Source organism: Canis aureus, chromosome 19 (genome assembly GCF_053574225.1).
Source record: "Canis aureus isolate CA01 chromosome 19, VMU_Caureus_v.1.0, whole genome shotgun sequence".
NCBI classification, from domain to species: Eukaryota; Metazoa; Chordata; class Mammalia; order Carnivora; family Canidae; genus Canis; species Canis aureus.
In genome coordinates this window covers 46604264-46626111 of record NC_135629.1, presented here as the reverse complement: position 1 = coordinate 46626111, position 21848 = coordinate 46604264, and the positions used below count along the sequence as shown (strand labels likewise).

At 55.5% G+C, this 21848-nt stretch overlaps 3 protein-coding genes across 11 annotated transcripts; 2 read left to right on the top strand and 1 right to left on the bottom strand.

The window, feature by feature from the left end:
* Positions 1-1579: 1579 nt before the first annotated feature.
* On the bottom strand, positions 1580-13213 carry ABHD8 (abhydrolase domain containing 8). 5 transcript variants are annotated; one of them, XM_077859473.1, is made up of 6 exons: positions 13197-13213; positions 12480-12655; positions 6546-7290; positions 3661-3831; positions 3310-3526; positions 1580-2259 (listed from the first exon to the last, which is right to left on the bottom strand). In XM_077859473.1, the coding sequence occupies exons 3-6, from the start codon at positions 7280-7282 to the stop codon at positions 2089-2091; spliced, it is 1296 nt and encodes a 431-aa protein (XP_077715599.1). In that variant the 5' UTR covers positions 7283-7290; positions 12480-12655; positions 13197-13213; the 3' UTR covers positions 1580-2088. The 5 variants fall into 5 exon arrangements, with proteins under 5 accessions (XP_077715599.1, XP_077715600.1, XP_077715597.1 ...); XM_077859474.1 differs by lacking the exon at positions 13197-13213 and adding an exon at positions 13022-13037; XM_077859471.1 differs by lacking the exons at positions 12480-12655; positions 13197-13213 and adding exons at positions 7704-7812; positions 8479-8697.
* MRPL34 (mitochondrial ribosomal protein L34) lies at positions 9996-11565 on the top strand. The gene is made up of 2 exons (XM_077859482.1): positions 9996-10651; positions 10870-11565. The coding sequence occupies exons 1-2, from the start codon at positions 10605-10607 to the stop codon at positions 11081-11083; spliced, it is 261 nt and encodes an 86-aa protein (XP_077715608.1). The 5' UTR covers positions 9996-10604; the 3' UTR covers positions 11084-11565.
* On the top strand, positions 12529-20749 carry DDA1 (DET1 and DDB1 associated 1). Of its 5 annotated transcripts, none has more exons than XM_077859476.1 (5): positions 12529-12685; positions 17390-17466; positions 17704-17755; positions 18600-18661; positions 20068-20749. In XM_077859476.1, exons 1-5 carry the CDS (start codon positions 12544-12546, stop codon positions 20176-20178), a joined length of 444 nt encoding a protein of 147 aa, XP_077715602.1. In that variant the 5' UTR covers positions 12529-12543; the 3' UTR covers positions 20179-20749. The 5 variants fall into 5 exon arrangements, with proteins under 5 accessions (XP_077715602.1, XP_077715606.1, XP_077715605.1 ...); XM_077859480.1 differs by having other exon boundaries at positions 12554-12685; positions 17386-17466; XM_077859479.1 differs by lacking the exon at positions 12529-12685 and adding an exon at positions 13134-13259 and having other exon boundaries at positions 17386-17466.
* Positions 20750-21848: the final 1099 nt, after the last annotated feature.

Below are 21848 nucleotides of genomic sequence, written 5' to 3'. Positions count from 1 at the left end.
GATCATTTTATTTTCTGGAAGTTGCTTCTTCAAAGCCTTTAGTGTATTTAGAGTTGGGAGGGTCTGTCGCCTCATTGGGTTGACCACCTGCCCATCATCGTAGCTCAGCGAACCAGGTCCTGTGGGGGGTGGGATGTGACCTGGGCAAAGGTTCCCCCTGCCTCAGTTCCTCCAGGTTGAGCCCCTGGCTACTCTTGTGGACTAGCAGGTATGGTAATTAGGGGGCAGGCCTCTGGAGTGCATCTGGGCTTTTATTTATTTTTTAAAAAAATATATTTATTTATTTAGAGACAGCTCAGGTGTGGGGGTTGGGAGTGGCAGAGGGAGAGAGGATCTCAAGAGGACTGCTGAGCGGAGCCAGCACAGGGCTTGAACCCATGGCCCTGAGATCATGACCTGAGCAGAAATGAAGAGTCCGTCACTTAACCAGCTGATCCACCCGGGTGCCCCTGGGCTCTACCATTTAACCCAACTGAAGAAACTTCTCTGGACTTCCCTTTCCTCATGTATAAGACCGGAAGGCTTCCCAGACACCAAGTCTCTTGATAAAGTGATAGCAATTTAGAAGTGTGCCATATGCCCAGGAATTCACAAGTCACTGGTAGAGAATCCAGAGACACCCCCGCCTCCAAAGACCCAAAAGAGATGAAATTCATCTAATAGGATTCCCAGTGTGCACCCTACTGACTTTTGAGGCCAAATTATTCTTTGCGGTAGGGCCCATCCTGTGCATTGTAAGGTATGAGGGCAGCATCCCTGGTGCTCCACCTGCTAGGTGCCAGTGGACTCCACTCACTTACCCCCACCCCTACCCCCGGCTGAGGCAATTTAAAAAAAGTCTCTGGAATTTGCTAGTGGAAAACAGCGCCCCCAGAGAACTCAAGTCTAAACTAAAGGTGGGCTTACAAACCAGTGGGGAAACGACCAAAGATGCAGTAACTAAAGAGAGTATGCTCCCTTCCCACTGTTCACACAGCCACAGGTGTACCTCGAGATACATACCTTAAAAAATATACAGGAGAAGGAGCATGGCTGCAGGGCAGAAAATCCTTCTGCAGAACATGAAAAGACTGATTTGTTGGCTTAAAAAAAAGAGCCAAAAACAACAACCACCACCACCCACCAGTCTTCATGACAAAATCGATCTTCAACCAAGTTGAAAGATAAAATGGGATAGTAAGAGGTACCAACTTGCTGAGTGGCATGGGATAGAAGGGATTCAATGACCCGATGGTGCCAGGCACAGGGCTTCGTATACAGGTGGCACTCAATTATAGCCTCTCCAACCCATGCAACATCTACTGATCCTCATCTTAACCGCTGTATGAACCTCAGTTGGACGGCTTCCTGCCTTCCAGGGACAGGAGCTCACCATCTGCCTCTGCTCCGGGAATCCTGCCCAAGCAGCCCCTGTGTTCTGAGGGAGGGAGCGAGAACTCGGAAGCGAGCCTGGCCGGCCAACGCCCTCACTTGGCGAGTCAGCCCTGAGGGGGTGGCGCCCGCATCAGCCCGGGCTGCAGGTGGGGAAACGGGCTCACGACGGCCCCGCCCTGCGGTCACCCAGCACAGGTGCGGAGACTCAGATTGTCACTTCTTTTTATTGAGTTACAAGTTGAGATGTGCAGGTTCGGTGGCGCCAGCCCCCCTATCCCTCCCCCCCTTGGGCAACAATAGCTCCCAGCGCCAAGAACTGGGGGGTGGGGAGGGGCTCGGGCAATGAGGCGGGGCCGCTAGGGTCCCAGGATCAAGCACGGCTGACACGGAAGACAGAGCGGGGTGGGGGGGCCTGCCTCGGCGTGGCGTTGAGAGGCAGGGGCTTCTGTACAAGGTCATCCTCCACGGGGGTTCCGGCCCCGGCCCCAACACACCGATGGGTCCGGCAGGATGGAAGCGGAGAGCGGTGTGGATCCACTGGGCTCCCGAGAATGCCATGCCCTACCCAGCTGGCCTGGGGGCGTCCCCCTGGCCTGACTCCGCCCACCGGAGCGAACAGCCCGCCCGGGTGGTCCGCGCTGCGGCCGTGGGGCGGCTCCTGGCTTCCTCCTGCTGCTCCTCGGCTCACCAAGCGATGCCCGGCCGGCCCAGCGGCTACTTCTTCTCTTCCAGGGGCGCGGGCAGGGGCTCGGGCAGGGCCTTGGGCGAGGGCTCGGGCTCCCAGAGCAGGAATTCGTGGAGCAGCGTGTTGACCGTCTCCGGACACTCCAGCATCACCATGTGGCTGCCTTCATCAATGAGCTTCAGGAAGGCCAGGAGCAGGATCTGGAGGGGAGCGGGGAGGGCGGATGGGAAGGCACAGGTTTAGGGTGGCAAAGGCAGAATGGTGCTGTGGGGGGCCAGGCTGCCCTGGGATACCCAAGCCCATCCACACCAGACCTGCAGCCTTAGGAAGTCCCTCCTGTGGTCTACCCTTCATCCCTCTACTTCCACCCAAGGGGGAGCTGGAGGACAGCCTGTTGCCCCAGTGGAGCTCAACTCAATATTCATTCAACATTTATGACGTGACTACAATATATCCAGAGCAGGATTTCTCAACCTATTGACATATAGGGCAGGATCATCATTGGGGGAGGGGGGGCAGGGGGTGCATTGCCCGTTGTACTGTGGGATGTTGAGCAGCACCCCTGGCCTTGACCCACTAGATGCCAGTAGCAGTGTCCCATGCCCCCCCCACTACACAGTGTGATAACTTAAAATGTCTTCAGACCTTGCTGGATATCCCTAGGGAGCAAATTCACCGCTGGGTGAGAACCACTGAGAGAGGAAGACAAGGTCTCTCATGCCAGGGTTCTCGACCTTGGCATTGCTGACACTTGGAGTGGGAACATCCTTTGCCGTGGAGCCATTCTGTTCATTAAAGGATGTTGAACGGCATCCCTGGCATCCACCCACTATATACCAGAAGTCCCTCCTCCCCATTCGTGAAAACCAAAAAAGTCTGCAGATATTTCCAATGTCCCCTGGGGGTTAGAATCCCTGCTGGTTAAGAACTGCTGGTCCAGAGCTATTCCAAGTGCTGCGGATCCCAAGACTTGGTAGTCTCTGATCTAAAGATCCTCTGACCCACCCTCTCCCAGAATTATGTAGTGTCCCTGGTCACTTACACAAATCCCAGCTGTGAAGAGCACCTTTGATATACCATGGGGACACAGAATCCTAATACCCGTTCAGGGCAGCCCCACATTCTGGATGCCACTCTCAATCTAAGCTTTCCTTTCCCTGGGGCTGGAGCACCAGCAAAATCCTTCAGGGGTGCATGAGCAGGTGGAGCAGCACCCCACATCCTTGGGGGGTGTGGTGCCAAGGCCCTACCTCGGCCATGCGCTGGTCTTCCTCCACGGGCACAAACTTGTCGTGCATGCCATGAACGAGCAGGACGGGCACAGTGAGCTCAGCATGGTAGACCTCGTCACCTTCAGGCCAGTACTGGCCACTCATCATGGCTCGCAGAACGAAGGATGACACGTTGAACGCATTGCCTTCCTTCAGCAGCTGCTTCTCTTTGGCTCCTTGGCGGGCGAAGCCAGCCCTGGTGGTGGGGAGGCACTCCTGGAGCCCTCGTGCCAGCTTGGCCACCAGGGGTGCCCCCAATGCCCATCCCAGCAGCAATACAGCCTCCCCTCCCACCCAACTCAGGGAGATGCCAGGGCTGGGGTGACTCACTTGAGAAAGCTCCAAGCCAGGCAAGGTGATAGGCAGTGCAGGACACATGTGGGCATGTTGAAGATGGAACAGAAGCTGGGCTCCAATGCCGTGGGGCCCCCGCCGTTGATCATGATTACCTTGTGCACCAGGTCTGGGTACTCATGTGCCAGGAACGTGCAGAAGGAGACACTGCCGGTGGGTAGTGGGTGACGGGAGGGTTGAAGGGTGGTGGTCAGCAGGATACAGGCAGTGAGGGAGTTAATGCCCTCCCCTCACCCAGAGACAGGTCCTTGAGAGCCAATATCCTTCCCCTGGAGCCAGAACAGGCACCAGATGGGAGTGAGGGATGGGTGGAGCATCTTGAGTGCCCCCAAATATAAGACTGTATATGTTGAGAGTGATTTTTTTTCCTTCTTTTTGGAGAGAAGATCCAAATCCAGAACTTTCATCAGATCCTCAAAGCTGCTATGACCCCCAAAGGGGTAAGAATTACTTATTGTCATTGTTTTTTTTTTTAAGATTTTATTTATTTATTCATAGACAGAGAGAGAGAGAGAGAGGCAGAGACACAGACAGAGGGAGAAGCAGGCTCCATGCAGGGAGCCCGATGTGGGACCCGATCCCGGGTCTCCAGGATCACACCCCAGGCTGCAGGCGGCGCCAAACCGCTGCGCCACTGGGGCTGCCCACTTATTGTCATTGTTAAGAAAGCAATCCAATCACACTGTGACTCTGGTTTCTCAGAGAACGTCCTTATTTCCTACGCTTCCCTTGCCCATAAGGATCCTCTCTCTGTCTCTGGCCTCTGGGCATGGCACACCAGCCTGCCTTATGCAGGGCAGAAAGGTACAGACTGAAGAGCCCCCAGGGTCCAGCTCCTCAGTCCCTCTAAAGCCGGGTTCATTTGGCAAACGGCCGGTGCTGCTAGCCATTTGGTTTACCTAAACTAAGTTTATCATTTTGTAAATTTGTAAATTATTTAGTAAATAAAGTTTTATTGGAAGACAGCCACACCCATTTGTTTACAATTATGGCTGCTTTTTTGCTATGACAGTAGAGTTGTGAAGCTCCAACAGAGACGACCATATGTCCTAGAAACCTCAAATATTTACTACCTGGCCCATTAAGAAAAAATTTGCCAGGCAGCCTGGGTGGCTCAGCAGCTTAGCGCCTGCCTTCAGCCCAGGGCGTGATCCTGAAGACCCGGGAATCAAGTCCCACATCAGGCTCCCTACATGGGCCTGCTTCTCCCTCTGCCTGTGTCTCTGCCTCTCTCTCTCTCTCCCTCTTTGTGTCTCTCATGAATAAATAAATAGAATCTTTTGGGATCCCTGGGTGGCGCAGCTGTTTGGTGCCTGCCTTTGGCCCAGGGCACGATCCTGGAGACCCGGGATCGAATCCCACGTCGGGCTCCCGGTGCATGGAACCTGCTTCTCCCTCTGCCTATGTCTCTGCCTCTCTCTGTGTGACTATCATAAATAAGTAAAAATTAAATAAATAAATAGAATTTTAAAAAAATGCATTTGTAAAAAAGAAAAAATTTGCCAACCCTGGCTGTAAAGAGGGACAGGATACAAGCAGGAGTCAGGTGGACTTAACTGTACCAGTGACTCCCTAGGTGCCCTTGGACAGATTGCTTAACCTCCCTGAACTTCCGTCTCCACATCTGTGAAATGGTAACTGGGCTGTCCTCATACCATTGTTATGGGGTCACAGGAACTACCACAGATAGGTGCTCATTTAATTGAAGGAAACAAAAACAAAAAAAAAATTTGAAGGAAACATTTAGCATAAGCATCTACTTTTGGGGGTGTTCTCATATGAACAAAGAGGAGCTATGTTAGTACCCAGCCTGGCTTCCTTTCAGAAACATATGTAACATTTCTTTCTCTTGTCTAATTGCATGGGCTACACTGCTAAAACAGTGGTTCTCAAAGTAGCTGGCTCAGGGACACCTGATTTGGCTCAGTGGTTGAGTGTCTGTTTTTGGCCCAGGGCATGATCCTGGAGTCCTAGAATTGAGTCCCACATCAGGCTTCCTGCAGGGAGCCTGCTTCTCCCTCTGCCTATGTCTCTGCCTCTCTCTCTCTGTGTCTCTCATGAATAAATAAACATTTAAAAAATATTTAAAAATAAAGCATAAAAAAAAAAAGTAGCTGACTGATCAGATCCTGCCTTTCTTCCTGGGTAAGAGAGAGAATGGTACCAGTTGGCAATGGTCAGGCACCCAGGCACAGAGTCTTAAAAGCAGTGGGCACTCACCTAAATGCTAAATGGTATTATCTATCACCCCTTTAAGGGGGAGTGAATTAGAGCAACCAGTGCCCTTGTAAAAAGACTTTACGGGATTCTAATTAGCCCTTCCTTGGAGGCATTGGTATCTCCAGAACAAGTGATTTTTGAACTTAAAAGACAGTGGTTCTCAGCCAGGTATGATTCTGACTGCCAGGGAACCTAGAGCAATATCTGAAGATACTTCTCTCTCTCTCTCTCTCTCTCTCTCTCTCTCTCTCTCTCCAGGGAACCTGGAGCAGTATCTGAAGATACTTTTCTCTCTCTCTCTCTTTTTTTTTTGAGGATACTTTTGATTATTGTGACCATCACTAGGTCATTGTGCCAGCAGCAACCGGTGGGTAGAGGCTAGGGATGCTGCTCAACATCCTAGAGTGCACAGGAAAGCCCCTCACAGAGAGGAATGACCTAACCCAAAATTTCAGTAGTGTCGGGGCTGAGAAACACTGCTTTAAAATGGTATGAAACAATAGCAGAGGTGGCGGGAATCCCTATCTTGTTACAGATGTTAATGAGAGTGTTTAAAGAGAGAAATCAGTGATGGCAAGTGGGTGTCCAGTCCCTGCCACCTGCCACCCCTCACCCTCACCCCCACCCCAGCATTGGCTTACCCGTAGGAATGCCCAATGAGCACGTTTCGCTTCTTGGCATAACGCTTGAAGATGGCACGCATGTCCTCTGCCAGTGCATAGAAGGTGTAGGCTGCGGCCACCTGGGGTGCCGAGCTGGCCCCGTGACCGGCCAGATCGGGTGCCACCACCTCATAGCCCAGGCGCACAAAGAAGTCCAGCTGCTCCTTCCAGATGGCCAGGGAGCCGCCAACGCCGTGGATGAAAAAGAGCACCACGTCGGCCTGGGCACCTTTGCAGCTCGTGATGCGCTTCTCACAGTCAATGTGGATGGTGCGCTTGGGGCGCCGGGCTCGCCGCCGCCGGCCACCACTGCCACTTCCAGCACTGCCTGAGCCTGAGCGGCCATCGCTGCCCGCTGGGTCGGCCAGCTCCACCTCTAGGGCGGCCGGTGGCTCGCCAGAGCCATTCTGCCCATGCAGGAGGTCAGCTCGAGGTGCCCGGCCCAGGTTCTCCACCAGTAACCGCCCGTTGCGGTACACGGTAATTCGGCGCTGGCAGCGGACCAGGCCAGACCGGTCCCCATGGGCAGCATCTGGAAGTGGTGGTGGATTAGGCGACGGAGCAGGCCCAGCATGCTTCACCCGCAGCACACGGCCAGGCTTGACCTCCACAAAGGTGTAGCCATCACTGGACTCGACGCTCTCCAGCGGCCCCACAGCGTTGGGTGGTGTGCCTAGCAGGCAGCAGAAGATCCCGTCGGTCACCCCAGTCAGCATGGTGTGTCCTGCAAGTAGTGCCACAGCCATCTCAGGGGCCATCTAATAAATGAGGAGCCCTCCATCCCCACAGCACCCAAAACCTGCTCCTGGGTCAGGTGAGCTGCACCAGGGGGGCGCCTTCTGGGCTCCAAGTTTTTGGAGGGCCAGAGCCAGCCAAGCACGGAGGTATTTTGTCTAGCCAGTGCCTGCATGCTGGTCGGCCACCCTCCTAGCTTATCCTAGAGAGAAGGACCTGGCTATGGCTGACCCCAAGAGGTGTCCATGGGGAAGGTGGTATAGTCAAGCACTGCTTCTTGGAGGAGGAGACATTGTGGCATATGAGGACCCCCTCCAGTTCCAGGTTATAGCAGCGATGGCTTTTGTAACCCACGTATTCATTCATCCATCCATCCATTCATGCACATTCTCATTAACTTACTTTCACCAAATGGGCACATTCTGACTGCCTCTGAAGGCATCTGGGAAGGTGTAGATTCCAATGAGCCCCCATCCCAGGTCTGGGAACCTGGCTCCTGAAAGGTGAGGCCCTGGGCAAGGGGGTTAGGGACTGAGTTCCAGAAGGCCTTGTCCAGCTCCGCAAGACCCAGACTGGATCAATAACACAGAGGGACAAGCGGAAGCCCAGACTATCTGTACCCATGTCGGTACCCTGACTTCCGGGGGTCTGACACACAATCCCCAAAGGTGGAGATGAGGATGGAGAAGGTAAAGCCCCCCTTGGGGGCCCCTCCAGGCCTCTATCCTGCTCCCTGGGCCACCCCCCCCGTGTCCATGGCAACCACAGGCAGTTACATAACTCAAGGGGGATACCCGTGCAGCGCACCCCCATTGTCTAGGGCCTGGAGATGGGACCGACCCCTCCCCCGTCCCCATCCTGGGCGCCGCGGGGATGAGACACGCCGAAGGCACGGCCAGGCCCGTACTCGGTGATACAGGGGAGGCAGGTCGCGCCCCCCACTCCAGTGGAATCCCAGCCCCGGATTGCGGAGGGGGACGCAGATGCGCCACGCCAGGTCCCCTCCCCAGAGCCAGATCCCTGCCTCTCCGGTGCTAGGAAGCCTTGCGGCGGGGTCGCAGCCACTGGGGCTCCGCGGCTTCCTAAGAGCCGGAGCCCTGGCTTTGTGCACACCCCCTTCCCAAGTGGAAGCCCCAGGGACCTCGATGCCCCCCGCCGGAGCCCACTCCCCGCTCACCTCATCGAGGGCCCCGTAGCCCGGGGCAGGGCGGAGGGGTCCCGGGCGGGGAAGCCAGCGTCCGCCTGCGGCGCCGTTTTACATGGTGGCACGGGGTCGAACCAGCCGCGTCTACGCGGGCAGGCTCGGGCCCAAGGCGGTCAGCGCGGGGGCATCCCGCGGCCGCCGAGAGAGCCGGCCCTTTAAGTGTCTCCCCGGGGGGAGGGGTCGTATGCCGACGGATGGGCGTCTAGACCAATCAAAGCCGTGAAGTGTCCTGGCCTAGTTAGACTGCAAATCCTAGGCGGGAGCTCCGGGATGGAGGCGGGCTCAGGGGACAACGGCCCCACCCCCTTCAGAGGCTTACCGAGGTGGAGGGAGGGATTGGGCCTGGCCCAGGGCCCAGAAGGGGTCCCGGACGGGTCTGCGGAGCCCTGGGGGGAGAGCAGCCGGAGCCCCTTACTGCGAATGGGATCCCCCTCGTCTAGCCCCTGCCTCCGACCTGCTTTGTGCCCTCCAAACCGGGACCCCATAATCCTGTCGGTGCTGACCTTTCCGTTCTAGAGACTCCCAGATCTTTCCAATTTCGGGTGGGGAAACTGAGGCTCATAAAGACCACAAGGTCACAAGGCAAGGTCGGGGCGGGGGCGGGGTTGGGGGGCTGCGGGGCAGAGGCGGAACTTAAAACCACGGCTCTGTGGTATCAAGTCCTGGAAGTCGTTACTCGTTAAACCTTTAAACAGACGACTTGAAGCTATGAGTAATTAGGGAACTGGAGTTTCCCAGATCGGCCAATCTAACCGGTGACTCTGTGGTGTCAGCCGGAGTCAGAGATCCCAAGGTTCAAATCCAGCTTCTGCCCTTCGCTGATAGTGACCTTGGCCAAACCCCTTCTCCGAGACTCCACTTATTTCTCTGTGAAATTGATCCCTTCGTGAATTTGCTATGCAGGTAAAAACACCCAGCGCAATAAGTGCTCAATACATCATCGGCGTTCCCGTACTGGTTTAGTGGTATAATGCTGTACTGGGTTTGCTAAGTGATGGTGCAGGTAGGATGGGCTTCAGAGGACAAGGGGTTAACCGTTCCTTGCCCACTCCCAACTCCTGGAATTTGCTGCCAGAGCTGGATTAGGTCCCACCTCCCACTCTTGCCCACTCAGGGTGCTCCAGGAAGACTACAGTTGATTCATGCAGAAACCACCCCCCCACCCCCCGCCCTCCAAGTTGGGAGATTCTGGGGCCCCTGCAGAGACTCAGCCACAAGCCTGGCCCCCCTGAGGGCCTCCTAGACTTTTGGGGGAGTCTGGGGAGAATCGTAGGGTTGGGTCATAGGGAGAGATGGGGCTTGGGGAGAGGAAAAAAAATCTGAGGATTTTAAAAGATGAATAAAGAATCAGGCATAGGAGGGTGTGGCTGAAATTTAGTGTGTGTGTGTATAGAGGGCTTCATATGCTTGCCAGAGGAGCTGAATATCTTCCCTGGGGCAACGAGGAGCTGTAGAGGCGGTGAGAGGGGGGAAGGGGCTCTGAGTATTAGAAAAATTTTTCTAGAGCTCGAGTGGAGGTACCACCAAGGGCAAGCTTGCAACACATGAGGTTTAGATTGAGAAACCGAATCCCCGAGAGAAGCAGGGACCACCCCAAGGACATCCAGGCAACCCCGACTTAGGTCTCCTGGGCTCCCCGCCAAGGAGCAGAGACTTGGCTGGGCCCAGAGAAGAGCTGCCAGCCAGCTGTGTGCCATCTGCCTGCCGCCTGCTGGGGGAAGGAGGCTCGACCAGCCGTTTCCTGAGGCTGCCACCAGCTGCGCCACGGTCACCTCCGGGCACCCTCTGCCGGTCGGCAGGAGAAGGAACCACAGTTCCCAGCGGACCTCGGGACACAACATCTTCTACGCACGCGCATGCCTAAAGGGTGTCGTTCGCCTGCCACCTGCTGGCCGGCGTGAGGACCTACACGCCCTTGCGGAGAAGGACGCTCCCGCCGATGGGACGCAGGCGCAGAACGACCACTCCTGGAGGACCCGGCGGCCACGCGGGCTCCGCGTAGGACAAACTACATTTCCCAGGGGTTTTCGTTAACGCAGCTTCGGAGCCTATTCACTTTGGAGTAGCTGGCGCGAGGACGTCGCGCCCGGCGGCCGGACATGGCTCTCCTGATGGGATCCGTAGGTCGCCAGTTGGGTCGCGTCGGGTGAGTCCCCACGGGGACCCTTCCCCAAATCCGGGAACAAGGGCGGTGTCGGGGGCTGGTGTCTGCTGTTGACCGACAACACGACTTGCCAACGCCTCGCGCCTTTGCTCCGTCCCGGCACGGGCGGGGGCGCCGAGGCTCCAAGAGGTTAGGGTTAGGGACGCAGCGCCCCCTCTGACCTTTCTCGCCGTCTCTCCGCCCTGCCCCCGTCCCCGCAGGTGGCTCCAGACCCGGGCCAGGCCCGGGCTTCCCCACGCTTGGGGACTCCTCGCCACACAGCAGAACCGGGGTAAGGCGCGTGGCAACGAGTATCAGCCGAGCAACATCAAACGCAAGCACAAACACGGCTGGATCCGGCGCCTGAGCACGCCAGCCGGCGTCCAGGTCATCCTTCGCCGCATGCTCAAAGGCCGCAAGTCGCTGAGCCACTGAGGAGCGCGAAGCTGCCGGCGGGACCCTACCCCGCCCCCCACGGCCCCGCCCCATTGGAGCATTTCCCCTTCCTGGAACCGCTCCTGCTCTTGTTTTTGTGGGGAGCTGGGACAACTCAGACATGAGCGCTCCTCGAACTGGGGGGAAGTCTAGGGTTGTGCCGAAAGTAGAAGCAGGAGCTCAGACCTTGCCGAGTCTCTTTCTACGATACTGAATTAGGAAGAATTCCGGACATACAGTAGTGGTCACCAGTGAACCCCGTGGATTCTGTTCACGGCTCTCACCACCAGTTACCCACAACCCACCTGCGCCCTCCTGTGTTATTTGAGAGCAGATCTCAGACATTGGGTTATTTCTTAAGTATTTCAGAATGCATCTCTCCAAGAAAAGGGCTCTTAAAGACATAATCACAAAACTTTACACACCTAAAAAAAGTGGTTAAGAATTCCTTAATATCATTGCCTAATAAATGTTGAAATTTCCATTTTTTCTTATTTACGTCATTACTTTTAACGGGTCTGGGGGGTCTTGTGGGGAGTTGGGGTGTGAATCCCCCTGCTCCTTGGGGATGGGTTGTGTGACTTTGAGCAAGGCCTTGGCCCTCTGAGGCTCATTTGGCTCCTATGAAATGAGGTGCTTATTTCCCCTTGGCCGCATTGTTGGAATAATAATACTCAGTAGCTTCCACTTAGAACTTTTGAGTGCTTCCTATGTACTGGGTGCTGGGTCCTTGTCTAACCTTGCTGCCTTCAAACTTAAAGGCAGTTTGGAGACAAAGTAGTCAGGGCTGAGAGGAGAATTGTGAGGGCCATGGGAGCCCAGAGGAAGTTTTGCTTGGCTTGGATTTGGAAGAACGTAGTTACAGAGGGCTTCCTGGAAGCGGTTAGCAGGACCTGGGAGGGCCCAAAGGGAGAAAGGATTAGATCCAGGGGTCAGGATAAAAGGATACCCCCCGGAGGGTCCCAAAATTCGGGGCCAAAGGAATGAGACTGGGTCCTTGGGTGGCTGGGGAGCTACAGGGGCATATGAACAAGAGAATCTGAGCTGTCAATTCAAAGAGGAAGCAAGTACGGAGCAGTTTAGATATGCCGAAACCTAGAGTTTGGATTCTGCGGAGGATGCTGGGAGTGTTGCGGTAGGTCCCTCTCTTCCGGGGCTGCTGTGCAAATTGCATGACACACCATATTAAAAAGTGAAGTAAACACTAGAAAAAGAAGAGACCTGCGGAACTCCCGGAGTTGTGGACTACAAGTCCCAAGAGGCCTCGGGGACAGGGCCTCCGCCCACTTCCGGAATTTGCTGCCTTCGCTTCCAATTCCCGGGCGGGGTTTTGCTTCCTCAACCGAACTTGACCACAAAGGGAGGAGGTGGGGTAGCCAATGGACGCGTGACTTACGGGATCTGGCCAATGGGAGTGCGCAGAGGCCGCTACTTTGGAGGCGGGGCTAGAAGGCAGGCCAATGAGGGGGGGCGGCGGCGCCATCAGTGTGCGCTGTGCCGTGGCTGGAAGTTACTGTGCGGCGGCGGCTAAGAAGGCGGCTGTGGTGGCGGCTGCGGCGGCTGAGGCGGTGGCTGAGGCAGCGACGGAGGAAACAGAAGATGGTGAGAGAGGCTGCCGGGCCCGTACTTCCCCTCCCTTCGACAAAATGGCGCCGCGGGCCCACCCACCTCTAGTAATCCCTGAAGCCCCTCACCTCCCTGCCCGGCCCCCTCAGGCCCCGCCCCGCCCCTCGCTCTGCCCTATAACCTTCAACCTTGGGACCCTGCTGTGAGCTTCCTGCTGACCCCGCCCCGGCTCCTCTCTCCGACCCCTGACCCCATCTAGGCTTCCAGGCCCTGACAATCCATTCATTTCCGGGTCGCTGGTACCCCGGAAATCGGTGGGGGTGGGGACGGGGTCCCCCGAGACCCCCGTTTCAGGCCTAGTCCTTGGCTTACCCGGCCTGGGTCTCTCCAGTTCAGGAGGGTTTGGGAGCCGGGTCTGGGCGTTGGGGCGGGGGAGGGGGCTTGACATTGTGACATGTGGGGCTTTGTCGCCAGAGGAAGTGCGACATCACAGACTGCCCAGGTCCCCCAGAGCCCTGATCCCACCCCCAGCATTCCCGGCCCTGACCTGCCCCGAGGACGGAGTAACTTCATCTCTCGGGTCCCCAGCCCTCTTCCCTGTTAAATGGAGGTAGCAGCAGTCCAGACCTCATAGGGTTGTGACAATTCAGAGAACTGATGTCATAAAGGGCTTAGGACAGTGAACGCTCAACAGATGAGCTGGGTGACTTGGGGCCTGGGGCATCTTCTCCCATCTGGCTTCCTATCTTGAAGTGGGAATAATGCCAGCCGTTTGGGCCATTTACTCATCCTGGGGTTTGTCTCTAATGATTCTTTGGGGTTCTGTCCCCCAACCTGTAAAGTGTGGGACATCAGACTTGTGCCCAAGGCCCCCCCCATCCCCCACTACTTGGCATCCCCAGGACTGACGGGTGATGCAAGCTTTTGTCAGGGCAGGTCAAAACGCCATTGGCGCTGGACCCAGAGTCCCAGCCCACAACCCAGAGCTCATGGGATGTGGTGGGGGATAGGCAAAAGAAGGAGATAGGAAAGTGGGTTCTGAGCATGTGGGTCCCCAGACCTGGGTGTTGTCCTTGATTCGTTGCTGCAACTTCATCCCCCATGTCCAGTCTATAAGAAATTCTAATGGCTTTGTCTCTGGAATGCATTGTGAATTCATCCACAGTTGTGTGCCCTGCTCCAGGCACTGCCACCTTCTGCTTGGATGCCTCTCCCAGCCACCTCCTGATCTCCTTACTTCCATCCTGCCCTGTTGGCAGTCTGTAATTCACCTGGAACGAGAGGGAGCTTGTAATTTAAAATATAAATCTCATTATACAACTTTCTAGCATATAAGATACTCTAAGGGCTTCTTGTAACCCAGATGAAACCCCAGCTTCCCCCTCAGTCCCCAAGACCCCTGTCTACCTTTGTGACCTCATCTCTACTCTTCACTCCTCCCTCTCCAAGCTTTAGCCATACGGGCCTTGTTTTCATGTCCTCACACTGCTAAGTCCCTTCCACCGCAGGCCCTTTGCACCTGCTGCTTCTTCTGCCTGGAATGTTCTTCCTGTGAACATCACCTTCTCGGAGGATCCCCTCCTGACTTCAGGAGGCCCTTTGTGTCTCCTCTCTTGACACACCTTTTCTTTTCATCTCCCTTTGATTGGATCGCTTATGGGCTGTCTGCCCCAGGGATGGCACACACATGTTCAGTGAGTGTTTGCTGAGGCTGTGGACAGCTTCTAGGCCTAGCTGTGGCTAGGATTTGTCTGGCTTGAGTGAGGATTCCTTCCCTGTGTCCAAGGCCTTGTTTTCCTGCTTAGCTGACAGGAAGTACTAGTCATACTGTCTTCATTCATTTATTCAGCACAAACACATTGATGTAACAGCTGGCCTTCCAGGGAGCTCTCTGAGAAGCTCTTTCCAGGCTGGGAGGCCACTTCCCCCAGGTCATACAGCCAGTGAGGGGCCCGGCCAGGATTGAGTGTGGGCTTGGGGCTTCCATACCTCTCACTCCATGTGAGCCCTGCCAGGGGTCCAGCATTGAGACAGCCCTGCCCTGCCCTCAGGGAGGAGTCAGTCCAGCAAGGGAGGTGGATGTGTCAACAGATGACCTCGCTGGGGTGTGATCTTGGCTCTGGCAGAGGTCCCCAAGGTGTGGAGAGAGGAAAGAGGCAGAGGGGGATTTTGAGCTGGATGGAGCGGCTGGTGGGTGTTTCCCACATGGGGAGAGGAGGGGCATTCTGGGAGGAAGGCACAGCACCAGCAGAGATAGGGGGTTTGTGGCAGGAGGACAGCATAGGCCAAGTCGAGCCAGACCTGTGGAGGGCGTTGACAGGGACGGGGGCCTCTCTTCACCATTCAGGGCTCAGTGCCTGCATCACTGCCTCTGGGCAGCCCTTCCTGACCCTCCAAATCAGCCACATCTTTCCCCAGTGCTGTCCTGGGTCTCACACATCACCTCACGGCACCCTGTCTTCATAGCCACTCTGTAGTCACTGCACGGCTCTTTAATGAGCACCTGTGTCCTTGTGTACTAGATGCTTCCCAGGGCCAAGAGCCACTCTGTTGTGGCTGGTGCCAGGCCTGACACGTAGTTGGAGCCTGAGGAAAACCTTGCGGGCTGGATGAAGCTGGCCCCATAGTCTGGGGTGGAGTTGGGGCAAGGGTCCTGGGATGGAGGAGGCAAGTTAGAGGGGCTTTGAGCTGGCTCCAGAGTGGTAGGTCTGTAGGTCTTCTTCGAGGGCTGGGCCCTGCAGAGGTGAGGACACCTGCTTCTGCTTGCCCTAGAGGCTGGTGGGAGGGATCATCTGAACAGCTGCTTCCCTGAGGTTGCCTAGCTTGGGCTCAGGTATGGGGATGGGTCTCCCAGAGCAGGGTTAATGTAGCCTGCAGGGGCTCTGGGCCCTTGGTTTTCAGGCAGGGAAACTGAGGCACTGGCATGGCATGTAACACAAAGAGCTTGGCTTCTTGAGGTTGGGTGAACTTGGGTCCGTCTACTTCCTTGTTTTCTTGTTGGGGCCGAGTGACCTCAGACAAGTACCATGTGACCCTTCTAAGGCCTCAATTTCCTCATCTTTATTATGCGGTGACTTCAGCCCTTGGCGGGCCATTTGGGGAACCCCTCCCTAGCTGCCCCACTCCAGGCCTGATGACAGCGTTGCCCTCCTGTTCTGCTGAGAAGTCACTCCCTATCCCAGGCTCTCAGCCATCATTCCTCTCTGAGCATCCTCATGCTCTAGTGCCTCAGTCTCTTGAGGTGGACATAGCTCTATTTGACCTTATTATTATTATTTTTTTTTAGATTTTTTATTATTTTTTTTAAATTTTTATTTATTTATGAGTCACACAGAGAGAGAGAGAGAGAGAGAGAGGCAGAGACACAGGCAGAGGGAGAAGCAGGCTCCATGCACTGGGAGCCCGACGTGGGATTCGATCCCGGGTCTCCAGGATCGCGCCCTGGGCCAAAGGCAGGCGCTAAACCGCTGCACCACCCAGGGATCCCTCATGGACCTTATTGCCCCTATCTTATGGCTGAGAGTCCCATCCTATGCAGAGTCGGAGCCTTTCCCCTCCAGAATCCTCACCCTTTTTTGCCCAGCTCATGCCGGAGTATCAGTGCAAAAGGACTTTTGACGAGTCAGGGCTGTGAATAAAGTCAGTTGCTGGCTCCCGGCAGCCTTGTGGATCTGCAGAATCTGGCCTTCCCCGTGAGAGGCCAGGCTCCGCACGTGGACAGGGCACGCTCCCCTTCATGGAGTGGCCTCTGGGTCATGTGCCCCAGGAGCAGCCCCTGAGCTGACCCCTGTTCACAGACCTGTTTGCTTTGGTCTACACAGCATTTTATAAAAAGCCCAGCCAACTTGAACAACCTGGTGACGGCACATTAAGACTTGGATTTCTGAGTTTTCTTACGACTTGGGAGTTCAGTTGACCCTGGACTACGGTTACTGTAGAGCCGCAGCCTGTGTACTGGCCACTCTCTCCCCTTTACCCAAGGCCCTGCTCCCTGTTAATTCATCACTCTGGCTCACAGGGTTTTTAAGGATAGATGAGTTTTTCCCATTCCAGATCCAGGCCAAGGTGGATAAATGGAAAAGAAACCAGGAGTTTTATGTTATTTTATTTTATTTTATTTTATTTTGTTTTATTTTATTTTATTTTATATTTTATTTTATTTTATTTTATTTTATTTTATTTTAATTTAATTTAATTTATTTTAGATTTTATTTATTAATGAGAGACACAGAGAGAGGCAGAGACGCAGGCAGAGGGAGAAGCAGGCTCCATGCAGGGAGCCCGACGTGGGACTTGATACTGGGTCTCCAGGATCACACTTTAGCTGAAGGCGGTGCTAAACCGCTGAGCCACCCGGGCCGCCTGAAACCAGGAGTTTAATATTCAGCAGGCATAGAGGCTGGGTCCAGGTCCAGCTTCCCACCCTGCTGCTTGTTCCTGACTTTGAACAAATGGTCTGTCCTCTCTGAGCCTCAGTTTTCCCGCCTCTCGCCTGGTTACAGGGCTGTTGGAAGGACCCCAAAAGAGAATGCTCAATTCTCCCAGGGCCCCCTAACTTTTTTCTGGTCACCACAGCATGCACATCAGGTAGCCAGCTTAAGGGTAGCATTCTGGAAAACTTAACAGAAGAACACTAAGATGGAAACTGGAAGTCACCCAGAAGCCCAGTCTCATGAGTACTCCAGGGGTGACCTGAACTGTGCCTGGTCTCACTTACCATCTTCCCTGTCTTCTAGGCAGATTTTTTGAAAGGACTGCCTGTCTACAACAAAAGCAATTTTAGTCGATTTCATGCTGACTCTGTGTGCAAAGCTTCGGTGAGTGCGTGCTCCGGGCACTGGAAGCGGTTGGGGAGCTGCCAGAGGGAAAGGGGTGATGGGCACAGCCCATTGGGGTCTCGCGGGGAGCAGAGACTGGTCGTTAAGCTAGGTGCCGCCCAACTTCTTTGCACATTGTTCTATCTTCATTGGAGGGTGGGTGCCCAGTTGAAGGGTGAAGGGGCCCCAGTCAGCCTGCTTGCTCTCCTAACCCATGTCTCCTCAACTCTCCTGCAGAACCGGCGTCCTTCAGTCTACCTGCCCACCCGGGAGTACCCATCTGAACAGAGTAAGTGGCCTGTCTGTCTCATCCTGGCTGCTGAGGGGAGGAGCCGCAGGGCAGCACAGGTGGTGACCTATGGGATGCCACTCAGCTCCCAGCTCCGGGGAGTAGTGGGAAGCCTGGCTTTCTCTGGGACCGTCCTAATCTCCACATGCTGGGATCCACGTCCAGCCCCCGAGAGGGCCCTCATTAGCCCTTATCTGCTGCTCACCAGCCCTTTCCCCTTCCTCTCCCATAAGTTTGGGTGTCCCCTACCAGCACCACATCACAGACCCCGAGATGGGTACTGTGGGAGGGATCCCACCCAGACTGGGGCAGGCAGCTCAGGGAAGTAGAGGCGACCAGGTAGAGGGACCTGCAGAGAAAGGCCCAGAGCCTGCAGCGCAGGAGAAGCTTAATTAAGGTTATTGTGGTTGTGTTTTATTTAATTGCGAAGAAGAATCTACCTGAACCCTGCATGGTGGGTTCTGTGGTCCCTGGGGCCCGGCTGTACAGATCTGTGTTCCTGGTCTGCCTGGACCTATGTGCTGGGGCTCATTTCCCTACCCAGGGGTGGCATCCCACTTGTGGCAGAAGGTTCGATCTCTCCCTAGAAAGCAGGGACCCAGGTGGAGTAGCCGGCTCGGTTCCCTGGTAGTAGCTATGTATTTGGGAGCAAAAACACTAGGCTTCCCAAAAACCTGTGTTTGTGGGATGCAGACTTGGGGTCCCAGCAAGGCCACCCAGAGCAGAGGTGGGCAGGAGACCTGGGAGGGGTGAGCACCTGTCCTGGTAGGAGCAGTGCAGGCCAGGGTGGGGGCTGGGTCACCTGCAGCCTCTGCCTGCAACTTTCTCTGCCTTTTCTCCTCAGTCATTGTGACAGAAAAGACAAACATCCTTTTGCGCTACCTACATCAGCAATGGGACAAAAAGGTAAGGCACATGGGGTCAGGTGCTAGAGCTCATGGGGACGGTAATGGCCAGCAGCGGGGGTTTAAGTGGGGGAAGGACACAGGTGGCTGGAGGACCAGGTGACTGGTAGCTGAATCAGAGTTTGCCAGGCCAGCCAGGGGAGGGAAGAGCATTTCAGAGGAGTGGATGGCTGCATGGAGGCTGTAGGGTTCTGGTGCTCAGGGACAGGCAGGGGCTTGTCAGGGGGTGCCAAGGTCTGGGTACCACGGAGGCCTGGCTCCCCACAGCCTGCCAGAGCAGCCCTGGCAGCAGATAGACCGCATTATTACCTAGAGTCACTGTTCAGTGCTGAAACGTACACATGGTTAAAACTTTAGGGGATACAAGCAGGCATAGTTGCAGTGAGAAGCTGCACCCCCACTCCCCTGAGGCTTCCTTTCTGACACAGGACTTTTTTTAAAAAAGATTTTAGGGATCCCTGGGCGGCGCAGCGGTTTGGCGCCTGCCTTTGGCCCAGGGCGCGATCCTGGTAGACCCGGGATCAAATCCCACGTCAGGCTCCCGGTGCATGGAGCCTGCTTCTCCCTCTGCCTATGTCTCTGCCTCTCTCTCTCTCTCTGTGTGACTATCATAAATAAATAAAAAAGTTAAATAAATAAATAAATAAATAAATAAATAAATAAATAAATAAAAAAGATTTTATTTATTTGAGAGAGCATGTGAGAGACAGAGCACCAGTGGAGGGGGAGGGGCAGAGGGAGAGGGAGAAGCAGGCTCCCTGCTGAGCCCCGATGTGGGGCTCTATCCCAGGATCTTCAGATCATGACCTGAGCCGAAAGCAGACACTTAACCGACTTAGCTACCCAGGAGCCCCCAATTTTTCTTTTTCTTGAATGAAGATGTTAATGTGTTGTTCTGCATCATAGTCGGTTTGGGGATTCTTTTGCCTAACATTGAACGTGAGACAGAGACCTGCCCTGGGCCAGGCTGGAGGGGGACCGCATGACGAAGTGACTGCTCAGAAAATCTGAAGCTACTTAGCCCACCCAGTCCTCCTACCCCACAGACCTTACTTCCCACCTTGGAAAGGAGAGTTCCCCACCCAGGCCCGCTTTCCTATTCTGCAGCAATGCACGTCTCCCCTGGGTGGCTCCTGAGTTCTTTCTGCCCGTCCTGGCTGGGCGGCTTGCTTCCCTAGGTGTTTTGGATGGGGTGTGGGTCATTGCCAGCGGTGGTGACTTCTCACAGTGCCCAGGAAGTGCCTGGCAGTCCCAGGCTGGCGGCCCCTCAGACTGTGGCTGTGCAGGGAGGTCTGGCGGGCAGGAGGGACCCTGGATTGACTGCCCTGCTCCAGGCCCAGACACAGGATTTCAGGAGCTCACCCCAGTGAAGACTTAACACCCCCTCTCCTTTCCCGTGCCTCTCAGAATGCCGCAAAGAAGAGAGACCAGGAGCAAGTGGACCTTGAGGGTGAGAGCTCTGCACCCCCCCGCAAGGTCGCACGGACCGATAGCCCGGACATGCATGAGGACACTTAAGACTCTCACTCCCCCACAGGCGCCTCCTGTCTTGTCTGCTCCTCGCCCGCCCGCCTTGTGTAAGCGCCCCCTGCCCTGCCCCTACCGGCCCACCACACCTGACCATACCACTTCCAACCTCATAGGAGCCGATGTATTTATTTTCCTTGAGTTTTTATTTATGCTGTAAAATGTACCAAGCGATGGTTAAAGGGGACGTCAGACCCAGTAGTGTGATGTTGGTAGATGCTTTTTAAAAAACATTGTTATTCACAAACCCCACTACCCAGAACCCCCTTTTACTCCCCCACCCCCCTCCAATTCTCCTCCGGAAAAACCAGAGCTTGTCTGCAAGGGTCTAGAGCCAGGGCCCTGCTGTGGCCCAGCAGCATGGGTGGGAGCCTTTCTCCCTGCTCCTGCTCTCCAGTCCGGGCCTTAAAGACTTGGCTGGGACCTATTCTGTGCCCAGGCTTTGCTCTGAATGTGTGCCAGGGGGAGAAGTCGGCATTTCCGGATCTTTCTCTTAAGTCATTTTATCATGGACTAGTGCGTGCTCCGTGTCCACCCCAATAAAAGGATCTTTCCTACTCGACCTCGCGTCTTTGCTCCGTGTGCCTCAGCCCCAGAGGACGGAGCCACTGAGAGTCGACTCGTCATCACCAAGAGGAGCCAAGAGGGGCCCCCACGTGCCAGGGCCCTGGGACCCACTGGATTCTCTCATGGGCCTGCCATGGCCACCTCGCTCAGAGCCAAGACCTGTCTGGACCCACCCCCATGCCTCACCTGACAAGGTGTCCCAAAGGACCAGGACACCCCTGAGAGATGGTCCATGTCGCCAAGGACATAACTGTGGTCAACCCACGCCCTGGATGCCTTGGGTCAGGGTGGCATGCCCACCAGCCACTGTGGAGACAGCCCAGGTGGCCTGGCCTCAAGTGCGCCTGATTCAGAGATGAGGTGCACGGAGCTGCAAGGAACACCCAGCCCAGGGGCTGTGTCGGTCAGCGGAGTTCCACAGCCACTCGTGGGCTGTCAGCTAGGCTGAGTTGGGCCTGAGCTTGGAGACCTAGGGGGCGTTCAGGCTCTAGGCAGAAGGTTTGAGGCTTCGAACACTGGGCCTGGGGCTAGGGGGAGCTCTGTTTCTCCCTCTGCACCAGTCTCAAGTGGGGGCCATGTCTGGGAACTGAGTGCTGTGGCTTTTTGGGGAGATGAATGGTTGGGCTATGGAGCTGGAAGGAATACCAGGCCTTAGGGGGAACCCACCCCAGATTATCACTGTGGAGGGCCCTGACTGAGCCAGACTGCTCTGGAATGGGCCACCCATTGCCTCCCAGGTGGAAGGTTCTAGGGTTCACCACCTAGGTGTGCCCTGGGGCCAAGGAGCTTTTCCTCCTAGCTCTGGGTGGCTTTTATACCTGTGTTGAGTCCTTTCAGTCACAGATGCAAGCTGACCTGGGTGGTGCTCTGGTGGGCTGAGTCCCCAGAGGCGCTCAGATGCCTTGGAATCTCCAGCCCCAGGGCTTGGTCTGATGCTAGGCAGGCATGTGGTGTTGCTAATTATTAGCTTCAAAGGCCACAGGACAGTGGGAACAGGTGTCACTGCTGCCCTTGCCTCTTGCCCTGGTTCCCCGAGAGACTGGGTTCGTCTCCTGTCAGCATAATCCGTGGCTCAGGCAGGGGTCCCAGAGCCA

Excerpts from the sequence above, each read along its gene's own strand:
- DDA1 (XM_077859476.1), top strand. The coding sequence starts at position 12,544 with ATGAGGGGGGGCGGCGGCGCCATCAGTGTGCGCTGTGCCGTGGCTGGA. Across the intron at positions 12,686-17,389 it reads GACGGAGGAAACAGAAGATG|ATTTTTTGAAAGGACTGCCT; the intron begins GTGAGAGAGGCT and ends TCTTCTAGGCAG. Across the intron at positions 17,756-18,599 it reads GGAGTACCCATCTGAACAGA|TCATTGTGACAGAAAAGACA; the intron begins GTAAGTGGCCTG and ends TTTTCTCCTCAG.
- MRPL34 (XM_077859482.1), top strand. The coding sequence starts at position 10,605 with ATGGCTCTCCTGATGGGATCCGTAGGTCGCCAGTTGGGTCGCGTCGG. Across the intron at positions 10,652-10,869 it reads CGCCAGTTGGGTCGCGTCGG|GTGGCTCCAGACCCGGGCCA; the intron begins GTGAGTCCCCAC and ends CCGTCCCCGCAG.
- ABHD8 (XM_077859471.1), bottom strand. The coding sequence starts at position 7,743 with ATGCCTTCAGAGGCAGTCAGAATGTGCCCATTTGGTGAAA. Across the intron at positions 3,832-6,545 it reads CTCATTGGGCATTCCTACGG|TGTCTCCTTCTGCACGTTCC; the intron begins GTAAGCCAATGC and ends ACCCACCGGCAG. Across the intron at positions 2,260-3,309 it reads AAGACCAGCGCATGGCCGAG|ATCCTGCTCCTGGCCTTCCT; the intron begins GTAGGGCCTTGG and ends GCTCCCCTCCAG.